General features: G+C 45.5%; 1 protein-coding gene across 1 annotated transcript in view; it reads right to left on the reverse strand.

Annotated features, from left to right (window-relative positions):
• Positions 1 to 20,783, reverse strand: part of cfap74 (cilia and flagella associated protein 74) — a 434,220-nt gene that overhangs the window by 94,543 nt on the left and 318,894 nt on the right. The window contains 2 exon segments of the mRNA XM_034171458.1: positions 2,409 to 2,518; positions 6,470 to 6,604. Of these exon segments, the coding sequence (XP_034027349.1) occupies positions 2,409 to 2,518; positions 6,470 to 6,604 (245 nt within the window).

The following is a 20,783-nucleotide window of genomic DNA, read 5'->3' on the forward strand; positions in this document are numbered from 1 at the left end:
ACAAACCCAGTGTATGCTGAAAACAACCGTGAGTTCTGTTCCCAGAGCGCCGTAGCCCAGGCGCGTGCTTTACCCCGAAGCAGAGCAATCACATAAGCTATTTTACTAGCATCTGACGCGTACATGACGGGACGTTGTGCGAAGACGAGCGAACACTGCATAAGAAAGTCCGCGCACGTCTCCACACAACCTCCGTACGGCTCAGGAGGGCTTATGTATGCTTCAGGGGATGGTGGGAGGGGTTGTTGAACCACCACTGGAACATTTATATCCTGCACAGGGTTGGCAGGAGGACGAGCTGCAGCAGTGCCCTGAGCGCTCGCCGCCATCTGTGCGGAGAGAGCCTCCACCCTGCGGTTCAGGAGGATGTTTTGCTCAGTCATTTGATCCAACCGAGCCATAAAGGCGGTGAGAATGTGCTGCAGCTCACCAATCACGTCTCCTGCAGACGCCTGCGCTCCCTGCTCTCCCATTGGTCGTTCAACAGCCGGGTGACGCCCCTCGGAGTCCATGACGCTGGCCGAGATATCCTGTTGGGAAAGTGTAGTGACACGGACCCACAACAGGGGGCGCAAATGAACGGTCAATAGATGAGCCAAAATATAACAATTTAATGTTGTGAATGTGCACAACGAACATACAGACAATCTCAGAATATCACAACAGTCAATACACAAAGGTGACGTGTGGGCAGGCTCGAGGATAGAAGACGTCTGTCCTGAGGAGAGCCGGAACCACACGATTTCCGCCGCCCCAGAACCTGGTGAATACTGGTGGTGGGCCAGCAGTACCTCCTCTTCTGGCGGCCCACACACAACATGAACGCTGTGTTGATCCGGGACATCATGTGACTACCACAGAAATGGCAACAGAGCTGGACATAGCACTTTTGCGGCACATTCCACTGTTACAGGAGATTTTGTAATGAAAGATGTGCGGAGGATTTCGCGCGTTGGCACGAAGCAGCTCAGGACGCGCAGCAAAAAAAACACCTCCGTCTTGGAAGTCTCACAGGACATGTTGGGGCATGTCCAGCTGTTACACAATTTCTCGGATACTCACTCGACTGAAAGCCATCGAAAGCCGTCTGAATCTTCTGAATGGTTTCCAACACAGAGGTTTTTTTTTTTTTGCTGCACGTCCTGAGTTCCCAATAATAGCAGTGTGGCATTCAGTCAGTGAGTTCGTGAATTTTGTGGAACAAACAGGTGTGAATCAGGTGTCCCCTATTTAAGGATGAAGCCAGCACCTGTTGAACATGCTTTTCTCTTTGAAAGCCTGAGGAAAATGGGACGTTCAAGACACTGTTCAGAAGAACAGTGTAGTTTGATTAAAAAGTTGATTGGAGAGGGTCAAACTTATACGCAGGTGCAAAAAATTACAGGCTGTTCATCTACAATGATCTCCAATGCTTTAAAATGGACAAAAAACCAGAGATGCGTGGAAGAAATAACCAGAATGGCAAAGGCTCACCCATTGATCAGCTCCAGGATGAACAAAGACAGCCTGGAGTTACCTGTAAGTGCTGTGACAGTTAGAAGACACCTGTGTGAAGCTAATTTATTTGCAAGAATCCCCCGCGAAGTCCCTCTGTTAAATAAAAGACGTGCAGAAGAGGTTACAATTTGCCAAAGAACACATCAACTGTCCTAAAGAGAAATGCAGGAATATTTTGTGGACTGATGAATTGTTCTCTTTGGGTCCAAGGGCCGCAGACAGTTTGTGAGACAACCCCCAAACTCTGAATTTAAGCAACAGTTCACAGTGAAGACAGTGAAGTGGTGCAAGCATCATGATATGGGCATGTTTCTCCTACTATGGTGTTGGGCCTATATATCGCATACCAGGTATCATGGATCCGAGTGGATATGTCAAAATACTTGAAGAGGTCATGTTGCCTTATGCTGAAGAGGACATGCCCTTGAAATGGGTGTTTCAACAAGACAATGGCCCCAAGCACACTAGTAAATGAGCAAAATCATGGTTCCAAACCAACAAAATTAATGCCTCGCAGATGTGAAGAAATCATGAAAAACTGTGGTTATACAACTAAATACTAGTTTAGTGATTCACAGCATTGCTAAAAAAGCAGTTGGAACATAATAGTTTTGAGTTTGTAGCATCAACAGCAGATGCTACTATTATTGTGACACCCCCTTTTCTACTTTTTTTTTTTTTACTAATAGCCCAATTTCATAGCCTTAAGAGTGTGCATATCATAAATGCTTGGTCTTTGGATTTGTGAGAATCTACTGAATCTACTGGTACCTTGTTTCCCATGTAACAATAAGAAATATACTCAAAACCTGGATTAATCTTTTTAGTCACATAGCACTACTATTATTCTGAACACTACTGTACACTGAACACACATGTTAAATATTTAAGTCAAATAATAAAAACCTCACCCACTGCCACCTGATGGAAGTCAATGATATTCTGGCCATTGTTGGATATTACCACAAGGGGGGGCTGTACAGCAGGACAATGGAGCTTCAAGTACAGTGTATTGAAGGCACTGCAAAGACAGACAGAAGAGACCCACCACAGAGATGATACTGTTCATAATGTAATTTAATACAACAATTAAGCATTTTATTTTAAAATATCATGTAAAACACTGGGCACCTTGTTTTCATTCAGAACCACAGACAAAAGTTCCTTATTTTCTTTGTACAATAAGTTCTTTTTAAATATGAAAAGCAAAGTAGGATTTGTCTTTTTTTGGCTGATCTGAAAACTATCTGATCTGAATAATATAATTGTATATATATATATATATATATAAGGGCTGGGCAAGTTAACGCATCATTATCGCGTTAACGCATTAATTAATTAACGCCAACAATTTTTTTTATCACACGTTACTAGCAAATCATTCGACAAAACATACTGTGGCTCGAGGCTTTGGCAGACTACGTTAGATGCAGAGTGTGGGAGAACTATTGATAAACAAAGGCAAGAGAAGCTCGCAAATGCAACAGCGAAATGGATTGCTACAGGCCAATTTAGCATTGTGGAAGACATCAGTCTGAGAAATATTCTGAGAATCGTAACAAATGACGGGACGTATGAGATTCCCTCACAACCAGTGGTGGGCAAAACTCCGCTAATTCGCTAACCTCTAATTATTGAAGCTAACTTTTTTGTTAGCGGATTAGCTTTACAGATAACTTTGAAAGCCATCAGCGGACCAATTAGCTTCTGGTAAATTTAGTTTCAGCAACTTTTAAACCACTAATATATTTTTGCAAGCACAATGAACAAAGCTTAACAGGTAAAACATTTGTAAAGTCTGAAATCATAGATTTTAGTGCCTGTCTGTTACATGGTGTGTAGCACAGTTATGAGTGACAACACCCAAGCCTCTGCAGGGAGAAGGGAGAGAGGAAAAGAGAAAGAGAAAGAGAGAGAGAGAGAGAGAGAGAGAGAGAGAGATTTAGCTTTATAAAAGTTAACTTTTCAGTTAGCGGATTAACGGTGAGCAAAGTTAACTTTGTGGTTAGCTGTGCCCACCACTGCTCACGACGCACCATAAAAGAGAGGACTGCAAAAGCCAAAACTTTTCAGTGTAATTTAGCATATTTTGTTTTATTTTTCTTCTTGGTGGTGGGACAAAGCAGGTTGAGACAGTCACCCAGAGCAGACAACACCGAGGGACTTCTTAAAAACCCCTTAAAAAAAAACCATAACAAGTAACTTCCAACCAGTTCCAACAAGTAACTCCTGTGGGTTCACCACCTGCAGAGGGGGGCCATGGGGGTCGGGTGCAGAGAGGATTGGGTGGCAGTCGAGGGCAGGTGGCCCGGCGGCACGGTCCATGCTCACAGCCCCTGGCTGTTGGGACATGGAATGTCACCTCGCTGGGGGACAAGGAGCCTGAGCTTGTGCGGGAGGTTGAGAGATACCGACTAGAGATAGTCGGTCTCACCTCCATTCGCAGCATGAGCTCTGGTACCCAACTCCTGGAGAGGGGCTGGATGCTTCATTTTTCTGGCATTGCCCACGGGGAGAGGCGGAGAGCTGGGTTGCATTGCTTATTGCTCCCCAGCTCAGTCGCCATGTGTTGGAGTTCACTCCGGTGAACGAGAGGGTCGCGTCCCTACGCCTTCGGGTCGGGGACAGGTCTCTCACCATTGTCTCGGCCTACGGGCCGAGCAGCAGTGCAGAGTACCTGACCTTCCTGGAGTCCCTGGGAGGGGTACTAGATAGCGCTCCGATTGGGGACTCCGTTGTTCTCCTGGGGGATTTCAACGCCCACGTGGGCGGCGACAGTGAGTCCTGGAGGGGGGTGATCGGGAAGCACGGCCTCCCCGATCTGTGCTAGTCACAGTTTGTCCATCACGAACACCATGTTCGAGCACAAGGGTGTCCATAAGTGCACGTGGCACCAGGACACCCTGAGCCGGAGGTCGATGATCATCTGACCTTTGGCCACGTGTCTCAGACACTCGAGTAAAGAGAGGGGCAGAGATGTCGACCGATCATCACCTGGTGGTGAGTTGGATCCGCTGGGAGGGGAGGAAGCCGGTCAGACCTGGCAGGCTCAAACGTATCGTGAGGGTCTGCTGGGAACGACTGGCGGAACCCTCTGTCAGGGAGGTCTTCAACTCCCACCTCCGGGAGAGCTTCTCCCAGATCCTGGGGGAGGTTGGAGACATGGAGTCCGAGTGGACCATGTTCTCCACCTCCATTGCTGATGCGGCCGCTCGTAGCTGTGGTCGCAAGGTCTCTGGTGCCTGTCGCGGCGGAAATCCCCGAACCCGGTGGTGGACACCGGAAGTAAGGGATGCCGTCAAGCTGAAGAAGGAGTCCTACTTATCTTTGTTGGTAGGTGGGACCCCAGAGGCAGCTGACAGGTACCAGCAGGCCAAGCGTGCCGCAGCCTGTGCGGTCGCAGAGGCAAAAACTCGGATCTGGGAGGAGTTCGGGGAGGCTATGGAGGAGGACTATCGGTCGGCCTCAAAGAGATTCTGGCAAACCATCCGAAGCCTCAGGAGGCGGAAGCAGCTCTCCACCCGCAGGGTGGCTGGGCGCTCCCTTAGAGATAGGGTGAGGAGCTCGGTCACTCGGGAGGAGCTCGGAGTCGAGCCGCTGCTCCTCCACGTCGAAAGGAGTCAGTTGAGGTGGCTCGGGCATCTTTTCCGGATGCCCCCTGGACGCCTCGCTGGAGAGGTGTTCTGGGCACGTCCCACTGGGAGGAGGCCCCGGGGAAGACCCAGGACACACTGAAAGGATTACATCTCTCGGCTGGCTTGGGAACGCCTTGGGGTTCCCCCGGAGGAGCTGGGGGAGGTGTGTGTGGATCGGGAGGTCTGGGCAGCTTTGCTTGAGCTGCTACCCCCGCGACCCGACTCCAGATAAAGCGGAAGAAAATGGATGGATGGATGGATGGAAGTAACTTCCATCATAAGGAATTAACACATTTCCAGACGTCATCTTCCAAAACAAAGGTGTCATGTGGGGAACAGTTTTCATTTGTGATGATGAATCCTGAGGACAGGTCAGATTAAAAGACTTTATTTAATCAATGAGCCGACTTCTAAAGTTTTAGCTTTTGTTGTTAGCACCACGTCTTCTCCTCCATTTTTCGCAGAAGCGTTACAGCGCTACATACAGGCCTGGCATATGTACAACAGCATTTTCATGCGGTTTCAATGGATCTGTGAGAATTGTGAGATCTGGTACTGTGAGATCTGTTACTGTCTTCAATGTGACACCATAAAGGCAGTAACAAAGGTGTAAGTGCGCAGACTATTTTACTGTTTCATGTTCACTGCAGTAGCCTTGCACCTGGTGATGTGCGTATATCTACACTGACTGATCATATCCACACTATGATACAATTTGATTTTAATTGATCCCCATTGAATCCCATTGAGATTGAGATCTCTTTTGCAAGGGAGACCTGGGCCTGAAGTTTCCAATTCACCTAACCTGCATGTCTTTAAATGTGGGAGGAAACTGGAGCACCTGGAGGAAACCACCGTGCTGCCACAATAACTTGAACCCACCACCTATGCTCCTGCTTTTACAATCCCAATTCCAATGATGTTGGAACGCTGTGTAAAATGTAAATAAAAATAGAATACGATTTGCAAATCCTCTTCAACAATTTATTACATCACAAAGACAAGATATTTAATGTTCAAACTGATAAACTTTATTGTTTTTGTGCAAATATTTGCTCATTTTGAAATGAATGCCTGCAACACATTTCAAAAAAGTTGGGACGGGCAACAAAAGACTGGGAAGGTTGATGAATGCTCAAAAAACACCTAATTGGAAACAGGTGAGTGTCAAGTCCTGGACCAAATGCACCAAAACCTTACAAGTGCTCACTCCTGTTACGATTCGAAAACAGACATTCATATGGATAAGCTCTGAGTTCTCACTTTAGCTTAGTGTATTAAGAGAGGTGTGGGTTTGATCTGACAGGGCTCACAGTGTGTTCCAGCTTCTTCAGTACCTCCACGCTGGCTGGGCCTGCACGTCGTCCGCTGAGGGGTCTCCATCTGACACGAAGCAGGGTACAGTGTGTTGTCTGTATCGCTGTGTGAAGGAGTACAGCAGGGAGGTCTGGCCTGCCTTATACTGCTCTGACCTTCAAACAAAAGAGCCAAAACAAAAAGGCCACTCACAAGAAGCACGGCACACACAAAATAACACTTTCCTGATCTGGAACATTTTAAATATCACACTCAGCACGAGGGTGAACATACACAGACGTTTTGAGGTTCTGCATTGTTTCTTGTCAGATTTTGACGAAACTATGAAACTGCTTAACGGATTTTTTGGAGTACAATCCACACCTGTTAAAAAAATAATGAAAAAAATAACGCAATGCTAAAATACCCTCGGCTGTATGAACATTGTCTTTTTTATAATTTGCAGTTGTTTAATTGGTATCCCAATAAAAACATTTTATCAGAGTACCGAAACAGTAAACAATAAACACTTTTTTTTTTTTTTTTTTTACAGTGAAAACAATGAAGACAACATGTTTATGCAAAATAACTGAAGACACTTCCACAAGATGTTAATAATATTGCACATAGCTCTGAGTAACTGAAAAACTCTGATTGTTATGTACAAGTATTCATCTTGCAGAAGGGTGAGGAGTTATATAATCTGATTGCCACAGGTAGGAAGGACCTCCTGTGGCGTTCTGTGGTGCACCTCGGTGGCTTCAGTGTTTTGGTTAAGGTGCTCTTACGGGACATCAGCGTGGTGTGCAGGGGTCGTAGGTGGTTTCAGAGATGGTGAGCAGTTTTCTCAACATCCTCTTCTCCAACACCTCCATCACAGACTCCAGTTCCACCTCCAGGGCAGAGCCAGCACTCTTGATGAGCTTGTTGAGTTTGTTCATGTCAGCAACCTTCAGCCCGCTGCCCTGGCACACTACAGTGTAGATGACGCTGCAACACATTTCTGCAGGCACTGAAAGACCTGAGCCTCCTGAGGAAGTACAGTCGGCTGTGACCTTTCTTATACAGCATCTGTGTTTACAGTCCAATCCAGTTTGTTGTCTATGTGGACACCCAGGTACTTGTAGTAGTCCACATTGTCCACTTCAGTTCCATTAATGGGAACTGGGTTCAGACAGATCTTTTGTCTTCTGAAATCCACCACCAGCAAATTCATCTTAGATACTTTGAGCTGCAGGTGTTTGAGTTCACACCACTCTACAAACCTGTCCACCACACTCCTTGTACTCAGCCTCCTGGTTACTGCTGATGCAGCCCACAATGGCAGAGTCGTCCAAGAACTTCTGCAGGTGGGAGGATTGTGACCACAACTTGAAGTCTAAGGTGTAGACTGTGAGCAGGAAGGGAGACAGGACCGTTCCCTGTGGTGCCCCCATGCTGTTCCTGATGGTGTCGTATGTAATGTCTCTATGCCTCACATACTGTGGGTGGCCCGTGAGGTAGTTGGCAATCCAGGCCACCAGTGGAGCCTCCACCTTCATGTACCGTAGCTTATTGCTGAGCAAGTCAGGCCAGATGGTGTTGAACGCACTGAAGAAGTCAAAGAACCTGACTCTCACAGTGCTGCCTGTCTCCTCCAGGGGGGAGTAAGCTCTGAAGATAATGGCATGAAGATGATGGCATGCTCCACTCCCTTGTTGAACTGGTATGCAAACTGCAGGGGGGTCGAGCGATGATTCCACTACTGTGTGGAGGTGCCTCAGGATGAGCCTCTCAAGTGACTTCATAAATGTGATGTTATGACCACAGGTTTGTAGTCATTAAGCATGTTGGGGTTCTTCTTCTTGGGCACAGGAACCAGACATGAGGTTTTCCACTGCTCCCAGACATGAGGTTTTCCACTGCTCAAGAACAACCATCTGGCTCATGCTCCAGTTGAAGATGTAATGGAAAATCCCACACACCTGGACAGCACATCCCATCAGCACTCTGTGGCTGAGGCCATCAGGACCCGCAGCCTTTCCTGGACACAGGCGACTAAATTCTCTTCTCATCTCCTCTGGACTCAGTAATGGGGGATGAAGGAGTGGTGGAGGGAGGAGAGTGGAGGCAGGTTGGTGGGAGGAGGGGGGTGGTGTTGATTGAGGTGTGAGGCAAGTGCACAGGGGAGAGGAAGCACTGAGAGGAGCTGGAGGAAGTGTGGGCAGAGACCATGTTGTCAAACCTGTTGAAGAATAGGTTTAACTTGTGGCCTCATGAAGGTCTCCTTCCATCATCTGGTCTGCCTTCTTATGATGACCAGTGATGGATCTCATCCCACTCCACACCTCCCTCAAGTTGTTCTGCTGGAGCTTGCTCTCCAGCTTCCTCCTCTAACTGTCCTTCCCCTCTGTGATCTTCTTCCTCAGTTTTTGCTGCACCCTCTTCAGCTCCTCTCTGTCTTCACTCCTGAATGTAGCCTCCTTGTTCAGTGTCACCTTGATGTCCTTGGTCACCCAGGGTTTGTTGTTGGGGTAATGGTACACAGTCCTGGTTGGGATAATATTGTCTTTACAGAAGTTGATATAATCCCTTATGTAGTTGATAATGCTTTTGATGTCCTCCACCTGTGCATCACAGAGCACACCCCAGTCGGTCACCTCAAAACATCCACGAAGACGGTCTTCAGCATTCTGTGACCACCTCCATACCACTCTGGTGATAACAGGTTGGCGGCAAACTTGGCTCTAAACCAGGTTATGGTCTGCTTTGCTGAGCGGGAGGAGGGCTGTGGCACTGTATGCTTCCGTGACATTAGCACACCGTAGGTCAATTGTCTTATTATCTTTTGTTTTACAATCCACAAACTGCTTGAAAGTGGGAAGGGATATTGAAAGAGTAACATGGTTAAAATCCCGAGAGATGGCAATGAAAGTACTGGGATGCAGCATCTGCAGCCTCGCCGTTGCAAAGGTGATGTCGTCACTGGCCCGTGACGCAGCCACCCCCGGTGGAATGTAAATAGTGATATAAGTCCACCTTTTTTCTGTATTATGAGCTCTGTAATTTGGGATTTTTGTGCATCATTGTAGTGTACATTTTATTATCGCCATTTATTCTTTCATTGTTAGAGTCTATTTTGTTTTGTGCTTTTATTAATGGGAAAGTCTGATATAAACACTCATTATAATTATTATTATTATTAACTGTTGAAGTGGCAATCCCTCAGTGGTGAGGAAAATTGTCACTTGATTGAATCCAGAATGGATGGTGGATGTGGAGATGACTAAACAGGCCCAGTCTTTGTATGAACTGTTTCTGACAGATGCTGCATGTGGTTGTTGCGGGAAGCTTCTGGCAGTCAGGATCTTGCTCTCTCTCCCTCTTTCTTCTCTTCTCTGCTGTGTTGCTCATCTACATTTTTTCTAAGAGTTCCACCAATGTGTGGATCATTGTTCTCCAGCTGACGAGGTCCCTCACTTGTTCTACAACAGGTATTTCAGTCAATGGAGCAGCTCTTGAGGTTGTGCTACAGTCCTTGTAGGGTTTCTTCTGCCCTCGCTTGGACCACTTTCCTTAACTCAACTGAGAGTAGAAGATCTCATCCACCTTAACGACGTGACCCACTCACCGAAGCTTGTTCTTGATGATGACACACTCTATACTCTGGAGTTTGGCTTCAGCCAGGACGCTGATGTTGTTAGAGCTTTATCGAAATTCAGCTTAAATACACCTTTGATATATTTATCAGTAATATGGAAATTCTTTTCATACTACAGCAACTTTGATCAGTTTATCTAAATCAGATACGAAGGTTAGATGGTGGTGATGATGACTGTGATTAGGGTTATGATGTGGAGGATACTGCTCAGGCAGTGTTGGTGGAACTGCACATCACAGTCTCATTTGAGGGCAGGCGCTAAAAGGATAAAATGTGACGCATATTACATAATTTTTTTTACATCCAGGCACAGCCCTCATCTGTCCTCAGCAGAAACATGGCACTTTCTCTGAGTTTTTGGGCAAATTACATGGCAACTAAAGTAAAAATGCAAAGAAAAAGTGAAGATGCGATGGAAAGTGGACATGTGTTGTGATTTGTTTGTGACCCGGAGCTCAAACATGTTGAGGTGGTTTTGCAGGCGAGAGAATGCAGCTACTCCCTGCTAGGTGTGCAGGCTAAAACCTACCAACATGACCTCTCCCATTTGCCTCATCTTCCCTTCTTCAATGGGAACCAAAAAAACTTGCACTTTTCGTGACTGCGTCAGTGATTGCAGCTAAAAACAAAACAGTACACCATTTTTCTGTTAGAAGTAATGCTGTTTGTGGGTAGAGACTAATCCCCGGGCGGAGTGTGGGAGTGTCAGCACAAAACATTCGGAGGATGGTTTCAGTGGAAACCATTTTAAACCAGCACATCTTAAACAGGCAGGTCTGCTAGGTGGCAGCGAGTATGCTTTTAAGTTTACCGAGCCGGACCAAATGGTTTGTGCTGAAATGCCGACACTAGTCTCTCCCGTGTCTGTGCAGTCTGTCCCCAGATGTGGTCAAATCCCACAATATCATGCAGGGGTTCAAACGAGACTGCGCTGCCCTATTGCTCGAGGGTCTTCAAGTGGTGGCGGTAGGTGGTCCAGGTCTCAGATCCATACAGCAAGGTTGGTATGATAACAGCTTTGTCGACAAGGATTTTCATCTCATGTTGAAGGTCTCTGTTGTTGAAAACATGGGTGCAACCTGGACGAAGGCAGTTCCTGCACACTTGAGTCAGTGTTTTAATCCTGTCATCCATATATGCGTTTGATGACACATCTGCCCAAGTATGTAAAGTGGGTCACGTTCTTCAGGACCTGTCCATGCAGTTTCACAGCAGGAAGCTTTGAAATGACCATGCAGGGTATAGGCTAATACAGGACCTGTGTCTTCTTCAGGTTGATGGGAAGACCAAGCTTGGTGTAGGCTTCATTGAAGATTTCAAGGATCTTCTGACCTTCTGTAAAGGATGAAATGCTGCTGTTGTCGTGTCAGATCCCGTTATTTATTCTTTTAGATACACGAGGCACACCCTCACCCTCCGATGAGTGTGTTTGTGTACTAAAAACCAGCTCTCCGTCTCTGAGGTCCGACCTTCGTGTCTCCTGGGGTATTACCCGGCAGGGCTGCACAAAGGCTGTTCAAGCTGGTGGCGAAGAGATTCATCTAGCCGCTCACTGCCTCCATCCGGACGTCCACCCCGCTGACGCTGATCTCGCACCCCGGTTGAATAGCCTCCTCTGGAACCAGGATACGAGCCGGCCACACCCATTAATGGCAGCTCTCCTCTTATGGATCAGGGCTCTTGGAATGTTGCTAGATTTTAAATTTAGTGACTCATACAGTGAGTCCCCAGGATGCGTTAATTTAATTAAAAACCAGACTAACCTTTTAGAGCACTTTTTGATGTTATACACCCAAAAAACTTTAACTTTTACACCTTGAGAAGCATCAATAAATCCAATGTCCGAGCCTTAACACTTTAACTGCATGCTTGGAAATTTATTGCAGGTTTTGCAAGTGCTGACAACATAATCAAAATCGGTTATATGATGATAATTTCACAACAATAATTCAAATATAATCAGAATAATAATTGGCAGAGATTTTTGGTTTTGATTTAATAATGCTGTCTGATCTTACTCTGACTGGACTGGATTAACTTCTTAACAATTTTCCTAGGACTGAGGGAAGGAGGTTTTTTGATGTTAAAATCCCCAGTTCGATGAACTTGATTTCCTCTTCATCAGCTATTAGTTGTTAGCTGACCACGATCCTTGTGCGATGTTGTAATCCTTCAGGAAATTAATCCACATAAGAGTTTATTCCTTCTTCAATCAACCAAAAGTTGATCTAATCCACTCTGGTATGATGTGATGATCCTTGAGAGAGAAAACGTTGAAACTTCCCCACTCAGACTTAAGGCCAGTGATTATTCTCCAATGCTCTGCTACTCCGTGACTGGACGGCCTGAGTGGGAGTTGAAAACTCTCTCAAATGATCTCGTATGTCTCCAATCCGCTCACTCCATGATTCCAATTGCAGCTCACAAGATGGTCAAGTCTTGTGATCTCCTCGTAGCAGGGGAGAAGTGACAACAGCACCTCTCCCTGGAAGAATAACCCCGTTTCCTGTTGTTTTGCAGTTTTTATATGAAAACTCTTGTTGTTGTTGAGTTGATCTTGGTTACCATGGGGATGATGGTGACTCAAAACCTCCCCCCTACTCCTTCCCTTACTGGAAGCCATCTGCGGAACTTATTTCTCGTAACTTATGTCTCGGCTGCCAGTAACTAGCTCCAGTTCCTCTTTTCCGTTAACACGTCAGCTTTTCTGAGAATTCATTCTTTTTAAATCATGTCTTTAGAATCACATCAATCATATTCAATCATTTCATTACAACTCTTTTTCACATAAAAACAATTCATATGATCATATACAACATTTTCATTCCTTATTATTCATTTCATATCTTATCACATCTTAATCATTTTCAGTTGTTTTTATCATCAGCTCTTCTGGCCTCGCTTGCGACATCACTAACTTCCTCTTTCTCTGACTCTCCACTAAAAACAACTTCTTCAGTTCCTCTTTCTCTGTAACTGCACTGAAAAACAACTTTAGTTCCTCTTTCTCTCTAACTGCACCCTTTATGAAAAACAACTCATATAATCATTCATTTTACTTATTTGTAACATACGTTTTCTAATCAACTCTTACTTTTATTACATTAATAGTTCATTTAATCATACTTGTTATGTTGGAATCATTCTTAGATATTACTTTTAACACATTAATACTTCATTTGATCATACTTTGTCATTTTAGAATCATCTTAGACATATTCCATCGTCTTCACCACTGAGTTCATTCCATGGGCCGCCCCATCTGTAATGGAAAAGTCCGGTATGACCTCACTTACTCCAGGAAAGTAGCAAACACTGTCCAGTTTAATCCAACAACATGTGTATTAATCCCATGGCACGTATTATATTCCAAGATGAAAACAAGCTGAAAGCAATCTTAAAGTCATCTTTCTTGACACCCCCTCCATGACTTGAAGCTCTGCCGATCTCTTTATACTTCCATAAAAACATCCCTGTCGTCGTCAACAGGGTGAAGGGTGAGCACTTCTTTCTCATCCACTATCGGCGAAAGAACAGGAGGAGCTGGAGTTGAACGACACTCATCCAGCACCACGTACTCCTCTCCGCCCATCTGTAGATTGCTGTCGCCGTCAGAAGGCTGCTCCTCCAGTAGCGATGCTTGTGATGGTAATTCCGATGGAGATGGTGTCGCTTCATATTCCTGAGATGATAATCCGTCAGGGTACGATGGTGCGCATGGTGAAGTGGGGGTGACGGGTGTATAACACGGTGCAACTGGTGTAGATGGTCGTGGTGATGTATCCTTCGGTTGAGGTGAAGCTTCAGCGTGAATATCCTCAGGCTCGGGCTGTTGAAGGTGTTCTTCCAGGAACACCTGCGTGAGGGCCTCCAAACACCAGTTTATATCCTCGGTCTGCACTCCAACCTCCGCAGTGTGCTGTGTAGATGAACGTGGAGCTGGTGGTAATGAAGGACCAATGGCCATGATCCAGCCATCAGCGATATGAGCTGTAGAGAATCTTATTCCCGTAGGGTACATCCACATTTTGGTAAACACGGGGCAATACATATATCCTTCTGAAGACACTATAGTGTCAGCTCGTATTTGATCAACCACAAGGGAATGCCAAATCACGGTTGCCTCAGCCTCAATTTTCAGGTATGTTGCTGTTGGTACCTGGGGCAGAAAAGATGTATCCTTCCGTCCCATTATTCCTCGTGCCACTTGAACAGCGAAGTTGTTGCTATAACACGTCGGGCACCACAGAGTCGGTGTTACCTCCCAGAAGTAGATCGCTTGTTCCAGGGTGGCTTGACAATGAATACATCTTATATCCCCCTATAGTGTAAGAGGAAACATTAGTCTTTTAACTATTATATTGCAAGCAAGCAAAAGAGTTCGTCGGGATTATTCAGATGCACGCCAGAGCTGCCTCATGATCACCGTAGGAGAGTGGGACGGTGATGACGTTACCATTCCCGCTGTAGCTGAAGGAGCTGTACGCGGGAAGCAAGCATCATAGGTCGTAAACCATAACAGCAGGAGTAGTTGACTAACCATGGACAGCCAGTATAAAGATGATAATATTCCCCATCCTAAGGCCCAAATTATGATAAGTCCAAGTTTGTAGAGCCAGGGTTTCTTGCGTTGTATGGCTCCAGTTAACGTAGCTATGTACGCCAATAGGGTCAGGGCCATCACAGCTTCGCACACAATGTCAGCTATTACTGCCGGGGCGTAAAAGATTGCTGTCATATCTATCACCATCCAAATTGTAATCGATGTGTACTGCCATATTCCCCAACAGTCAAACGGCGATTAAAGCGACCGAGGACGTGAGTGATGAATAAAGACAACCCTAAGTCACTCTGACCATAGTGCAGATTGATGATCGCCAATCTGACACATCCATGTAGTAGCGTTACTATTCGCAGTGGTTGTCGTAAGTCCCAACGGCCGACACAGCAGTATAGCAGCCATATTAACAGTAGTGCAATAAACTCCACTCTACTCACTTTAAAGATGGTGTCATTTATGCCGCCAGTATTGTTTGACATTGTGCTCTCTTATTCTTTTTACTTATCTCCTTAAGTTGGTGTGCTGTTATGTAGATGCTTCTTCTTCCTTTACTCCCCCAAGGCAGAATGAACAGGGCGTGTCTCGGCGTCAAGCTTTGTAGGCTCCATCGCTCCTCCCCTAACGGAGGAGGGGCTCCATTTCACTGCGTTGTGCGCTCCTCCCACACAAGCGCAGGGCGGCTGCGAAACTTCCTTTTATCAAAACATATCCAATTACTGCAGCAATAATAAGTCCTATTATGATTAACAGATAGGGCCAAAGATATCCAAACAAATGTCCAATCCAACCAGTCACTACTTCGAGACCTTCTTTAATGACTTCTCCGGTCTCTGCTGCAAAAGTGGTGATGATTCCTCCAGCGATTATTTGCGTTCTTTCCCACCAAGAACATTCATGCCGACTTCTTCCTTTTCCACAACTTAACCAATGTTCTGCAGGCAATTCACATGTACCATTATTGTAAATCCGATTGGGTCCCAACCATTCGTAACCGACAATTTCTCGTCCTTCACACAGACTTTTCTTGAAAGCATATCCTTCTTCAAGCATTATCAAAGCATCTCCAACAAATGGCATTATGTGGCCTAGGATCTGCTTCCTTCTCGACATTCCATGTCCCAGGACAGCCTTGGCACATCCAACGTTGGGTGGAAAAGCTCTTATCCATTCGCCAGCACCGTTCTTCTCCCAAACTGTTTGATGGCCGTAAGTGTCGTACTCGCCGTCATAGTAAGCATCACAATATTCTTCCCAGCCAGGAACTTTTCTACAATTTTGGTGGGCAAGGCTTATTGTGCATGTAGTATTAAGCCTATTACAAATCATTTTCCATGGCCGTGGCGTAACATAAGGATTTGGTCTCCAGAGTACACTAGCCCAAGTAGCTCTATCTCTGGAGTAGACTGTGGCGATGTATTGGTATTTAACCCAATAATTATTACTTTGATCTAAACAGGGGAATACCCAATTTTCAATTTCAAATTTCTCCATTCCCCACCAGGTGACGTCCTTACTACGCTGAAGTCCTTCCTGCCATGCTTGAAGGGTCCCCTTAATGGTTGGTACTTGTAACAACTTTGTACAATTATATACCCATCTTAGCCAATTCCCTGTCTTAATTTGGTCTATGGGACATCGGGGGGATTTACCAGAACCCTCAGCCAAACTACTATGGTATTCTGTCCCATGTAAGCTTCTATAGATTTTATCTGCCACGCATTGATCAATTTTGCTAAAATCATCCCGAGGTACTGACCTTAGCTCATCAGGTTTTGGTAGTTTTTGCACATAGAATTTTGCTTTATGTGGACCTTGCAAACTCTGCCCAGTCCACATGTTTCCCTTTGGAAAATTCCCCTCAAAATGTATCAGTGGAACGCTCCAGACCCACGGTAAGGTGTCGTTGAGCCATTCATCATGTTTTGCCTCTTGTATTTGTAGTAAGTAATCCTGTCTATCAAATCAATAACTGGTGTAAGCACCATATAATTTTGAGATTTACATCCAATAGGTCGATTCCAATAACATCTATCTAATTTTGCTACTTTTTCTTTTACACAATAATCATTAATCTCCTTCCATCTCTTTTTAATCACGTTATCGATACTTTTAACTTTTGGTTCTAATACTCGCTGGGTATCTTGTGTTGGCGATGCAGGGAGTAATTTAATTCCTCTCTGTGTTGGTGATATCTTTGTGGATCCCACCAATCCTACTGGTGAGATGACGGTTGGGTTGGAATATAGTATTCCTGTTCCTATGTCAGTAGCGTTGTTCAACGGAGGGATTATTGTAGATGTATTATCCACTTTCGGCACTCTGCTGCGGGTGTTGTCACAGGTGAGGTTATAATTTCCCCAATGTTTCCAGGTAGGCATTATCATTCTGCAAACATCATGTCTTGGTAATGCTGGAAAAACAGCTTCTTTCTCCCAATATCTTGCTCGATAGCCCAGTAGTACTCTGCATCCCCATGAGCAATACCAGGCTGGCTCGCCAGGTTCAGGTCTTATCCAAGTGCAGCCTACTTCTCTTCGCTCTCTTTGTTTTAACCGTAAGATGGTTGCCACGATAATCTCTTTCTCCCTCACTTGTAGGTTTTGAAGGATCTCTGCTCCGGTGGTCAGGTTGTGATTGGTAGTGACGGTTGGAAATTCCCCACTGTCTTTCAGGTATTGCAGCCACTTGTTCTTTTGCATCTGCTGAGTTAGGTTCTTCATCTTTGCCCATTTCTCTGTAGAATTCTGCTCCCCTATCATGTAGGTGTTTCTTGATTCAACTCCCCAACATGTCTGTTGAAAAGTTTTAGTTGTTGCGTACTGGACCCTGATATGGGTTAAGGTCCAGGGCGTACTACCATAATGGTACAGGATAGCTAGAAGTACAGCAATGCCGACTAATAATGCTGTAAGTCTGGCCATCCAACTCCAACATTGGAGGCACTTTTTCTTCCAAGGCCGCTCTTGTTGCTGCTGCCTTATTCCAACATTTTCGTAGTAGAATTCACTTGGTACTTGTGGCAGCGGCTCCTGCCCTCGAGGTTGTTGCAGTGGTGGCATTTCTATTCCAGATTCTCTTTCTCTTGGTCTGTCATTGATCCTTCGAGGTTGCGTGGTGATCACGTTGTCTTCCTGTGGTTCTCCCATCTCGGAGATAGATGATCTTAGGTGCTGTTGTTTGTCTCATGCTCTCACCAGGGACACTTGATGCTCGTTGCTGAAGCAGAATGTTTAACAAGGGAGATGGCCACGGGAGTCTAATATCCAGTCCTCGCCACGCCCATTGCCAAGTGACAACTGTCAACTCCTTCATTTCAGGCGGTGGTCCCTGGGGTGTGAAGAAACACTGTGAAGATGCTGGATTCAATTCTCTACGTAGGTGCAAGATATCCTCATAGGCGTTCCAATATGCCGCTCCATTGTAGACATACTGCGCCATCACAGAGTACAGAGGAGTCGATCTCCGAAATAATCCTCTTCCCGACTTTATGCCAAGTCATATCAGTATAGCCTTTGGGGGTTGCAAAAGCCCCACTAGTACTCTGGTTTGCCATCCACTTCTAATAGGCGGAACACTTCCACCTTTTTCGATGTCAAGGTACTGTACTGTCGTACATATTGGCAAAGTTTGGTTCTCAATCAAATAAAAAGTTGATTGTGCCTCTTTTTTTTTAAGTCTTTTAAACATATAGGGACTACTGGTCCAAATCTGGAAAGATCCAAGCCAAATATCCACATACATTCCTTGTAATGGATCGACATAATTAGGTCCCCATCTTATTTTGAATCTGTAGCCCCTTTTCTGTACATACACCACGTTTAAGATGCAGGGGTATAAGTCTGGACACCGGGGGATTGGGTAAAACAGGCCATACAGTCCAGAGGTTGATCAATAATTCTCAAATTTAATGTCTGGTTATCTAATACGGGATACCTTGGGTCTTGCAGACGTTTCATGTTGGGGCTTGTCATCCAGATCAAGCACTGGTTAAGGTATATTTCAACGTAGATTCCTTGGAGTGGCTCAACGTAATTAATCCCCCATCTCACTGTGAATCTTAGGTCTTTGAGTTGTAGGTAAATCACATTTAATATCCATGGGTATGTATCTGGACAACTTGGAATCGATTGGGACATTTTTCGGCGTCCATTCATGTACCAATACCGCAGACTTGCATCGCTCAGCACTCAGGTCAGAGAGTATTTTTTGTCCTGTTGTCTCTGTTAATTCAGCATCTCTTTTATATTCATAATTTGAGACAAAATATCCTTTAGATGCTAGTTCCCAGTTTTCTTCTTCAAAATCTTTTTCTGGCCAATTTAAGTATAGTTTCTCAGCACCGAGGACACTTTGTATGTAGGGTCCAAATCTTCCTCGATTATTAATAATGGGTATTCTATTTACACTTGGTCCTTGCGACATTTTGCAAACAGCCGCTTCTTTTTACTTCTTCCTTGTCCCACGGAAAATGGAGGGAAACATCCAGCGATTCCGAGACTTTCTTGATTTTTCCTCACCTTGAGTCGGTTGGTCTGACTGCTGCTGTTCTTCCAGGAGGTCAACGTGTGCTCCGACAGAATAAACCCCCATGTAGGGAACCAACACCATCAGCACTGTGAGCCGCACCCTAATTGTTTGGTCCGGCCTACTAGGAGTGTCCGCTCTGCTAGCCACTACCCCTCTAGATTGTATCCTCCTTTTCCTCACCCATTCTTCGGGTGTCACGTGGTACTCGGCTGACTTCTTCTTTGGTTTTGCTGCTTTATTTCCCCAGGCGTCTAATCCAGTGGTAAAATAATGCATAAGGGTTTCTCTGCCCCCTTTTTCTTGTGGCACCTCTTCTGCATCTTCCAGTAAAACTTCTGGGTTTTTTAGAACTTCCTCTATCAATTTAGAACTTCCTCTATCTTCACTACTGTATCTGTGGTCTCATACTTAGGTTTAACAGCAGTGTTGGTTGGGTGATCTCGTGCTCTCACCCACACCTTCTGTCCAACCTTGAATGGGATCTTTGGTTCTGGTTCTCTGTCCCTTTCAATCTGACTCCGCCCCACTTCCGGTGTCGAAAATGGGCGTTGGTTCAGTTCTTGCGAAGGGGTGGGCCTGCCGGCACGTTGGCGGTCATTCAGGGCCTGTCCAATTTCCAAGGCCTTAGTACTCCATTCCTTCGTGTTAGCATTTTTTCCGATCCAGTTTTTCACCAGTCCAATAGCCCTTTCTACAACTCCATTTGCTTGTGGGGTGTATGGGGGCGAGTAAATTCTCATTACTCCATTTTTCTGGCACCACTGGTCGACCTGAGTGTTACGGAAATGTGTCCCATTGTCCGTTCTCAACTCCTTAGGTATCCCCAGATTTGAACACACTTGATCCAACATGCTGATCACACTGCTGCCGTTGGCTTTTCTCACAGGCTTAACAATCACATAGCCTGACATAGAGTCCACAAGCACCAACAGATACTTTTCTCCTTTCTTACCGGTCACCCCCATGGGCCCGGCAACATCCATGCATACTGATCCCCATGGAACAGTACTCTTTATGGTGAAACCATCCACCCTTTGTCCTCGTCGTCCTGCATTGTATCGACCACATACTTCACAGTCTTTGAGAACTCGGCAGACTTGGTTTCTCGGAATCCAAAGTTGCAGCTTCTCCAGCTCCTTCCGTGTGGGAAGGGTGCCTGCATGGCCAAGCGCTTCATGTACAGCCAGCACCACTTCTTTCACGGACTCTTTTGGAACTACCCTTCCCTTGGGTGTCTGTTCCCAGTTCTCGATCCCGACAACGACGACTTTTCTCAGCTGCACATAGCGGTCCACTTCTTCGTTCCCACTCCAATGTGCTCCTTCTTTTACATGGGCCTTTTGATGTACCACATCTAAGTCCATTGTTAGCCTCAACTCGGCTATTTTCCTCCACAAATCCATATGAGCTACAGGCTTCCCCTTAGCTCCCTCGAATCCATTGTCTTCCCAAATGGATAAGTCCTCTTTCAGGGCTTGTGCGCAGTAATGACTGTCTGTAACCACTTTAGCTCTTTTTACTTTCCTCTTGTTTAACTCCAAGAGTCCTTCCAGTATTGCTGTAACTTCTCCAGCTTGGGCACTCCCTGGCGTTTGACCTTTTCGACGATATTTCTCCTTATCTTGAT

The sequence above is a fragment of the Thalassophryne amazonica genome, chromosome 6 (assembly GCF_902500255.1).
Source record: "Thalassophryne amazonica chromosome 6, fThaAma1.1, whole genome shotgun sequence".
In the NCBI taxonomy this organism is placed as follows: Eukaryota; Metazoa; Chordata; class Actinopteri; order Batrachoidiformes; family Batrachoididae; genus Thalassophryne; species Thalassophryne amazonica.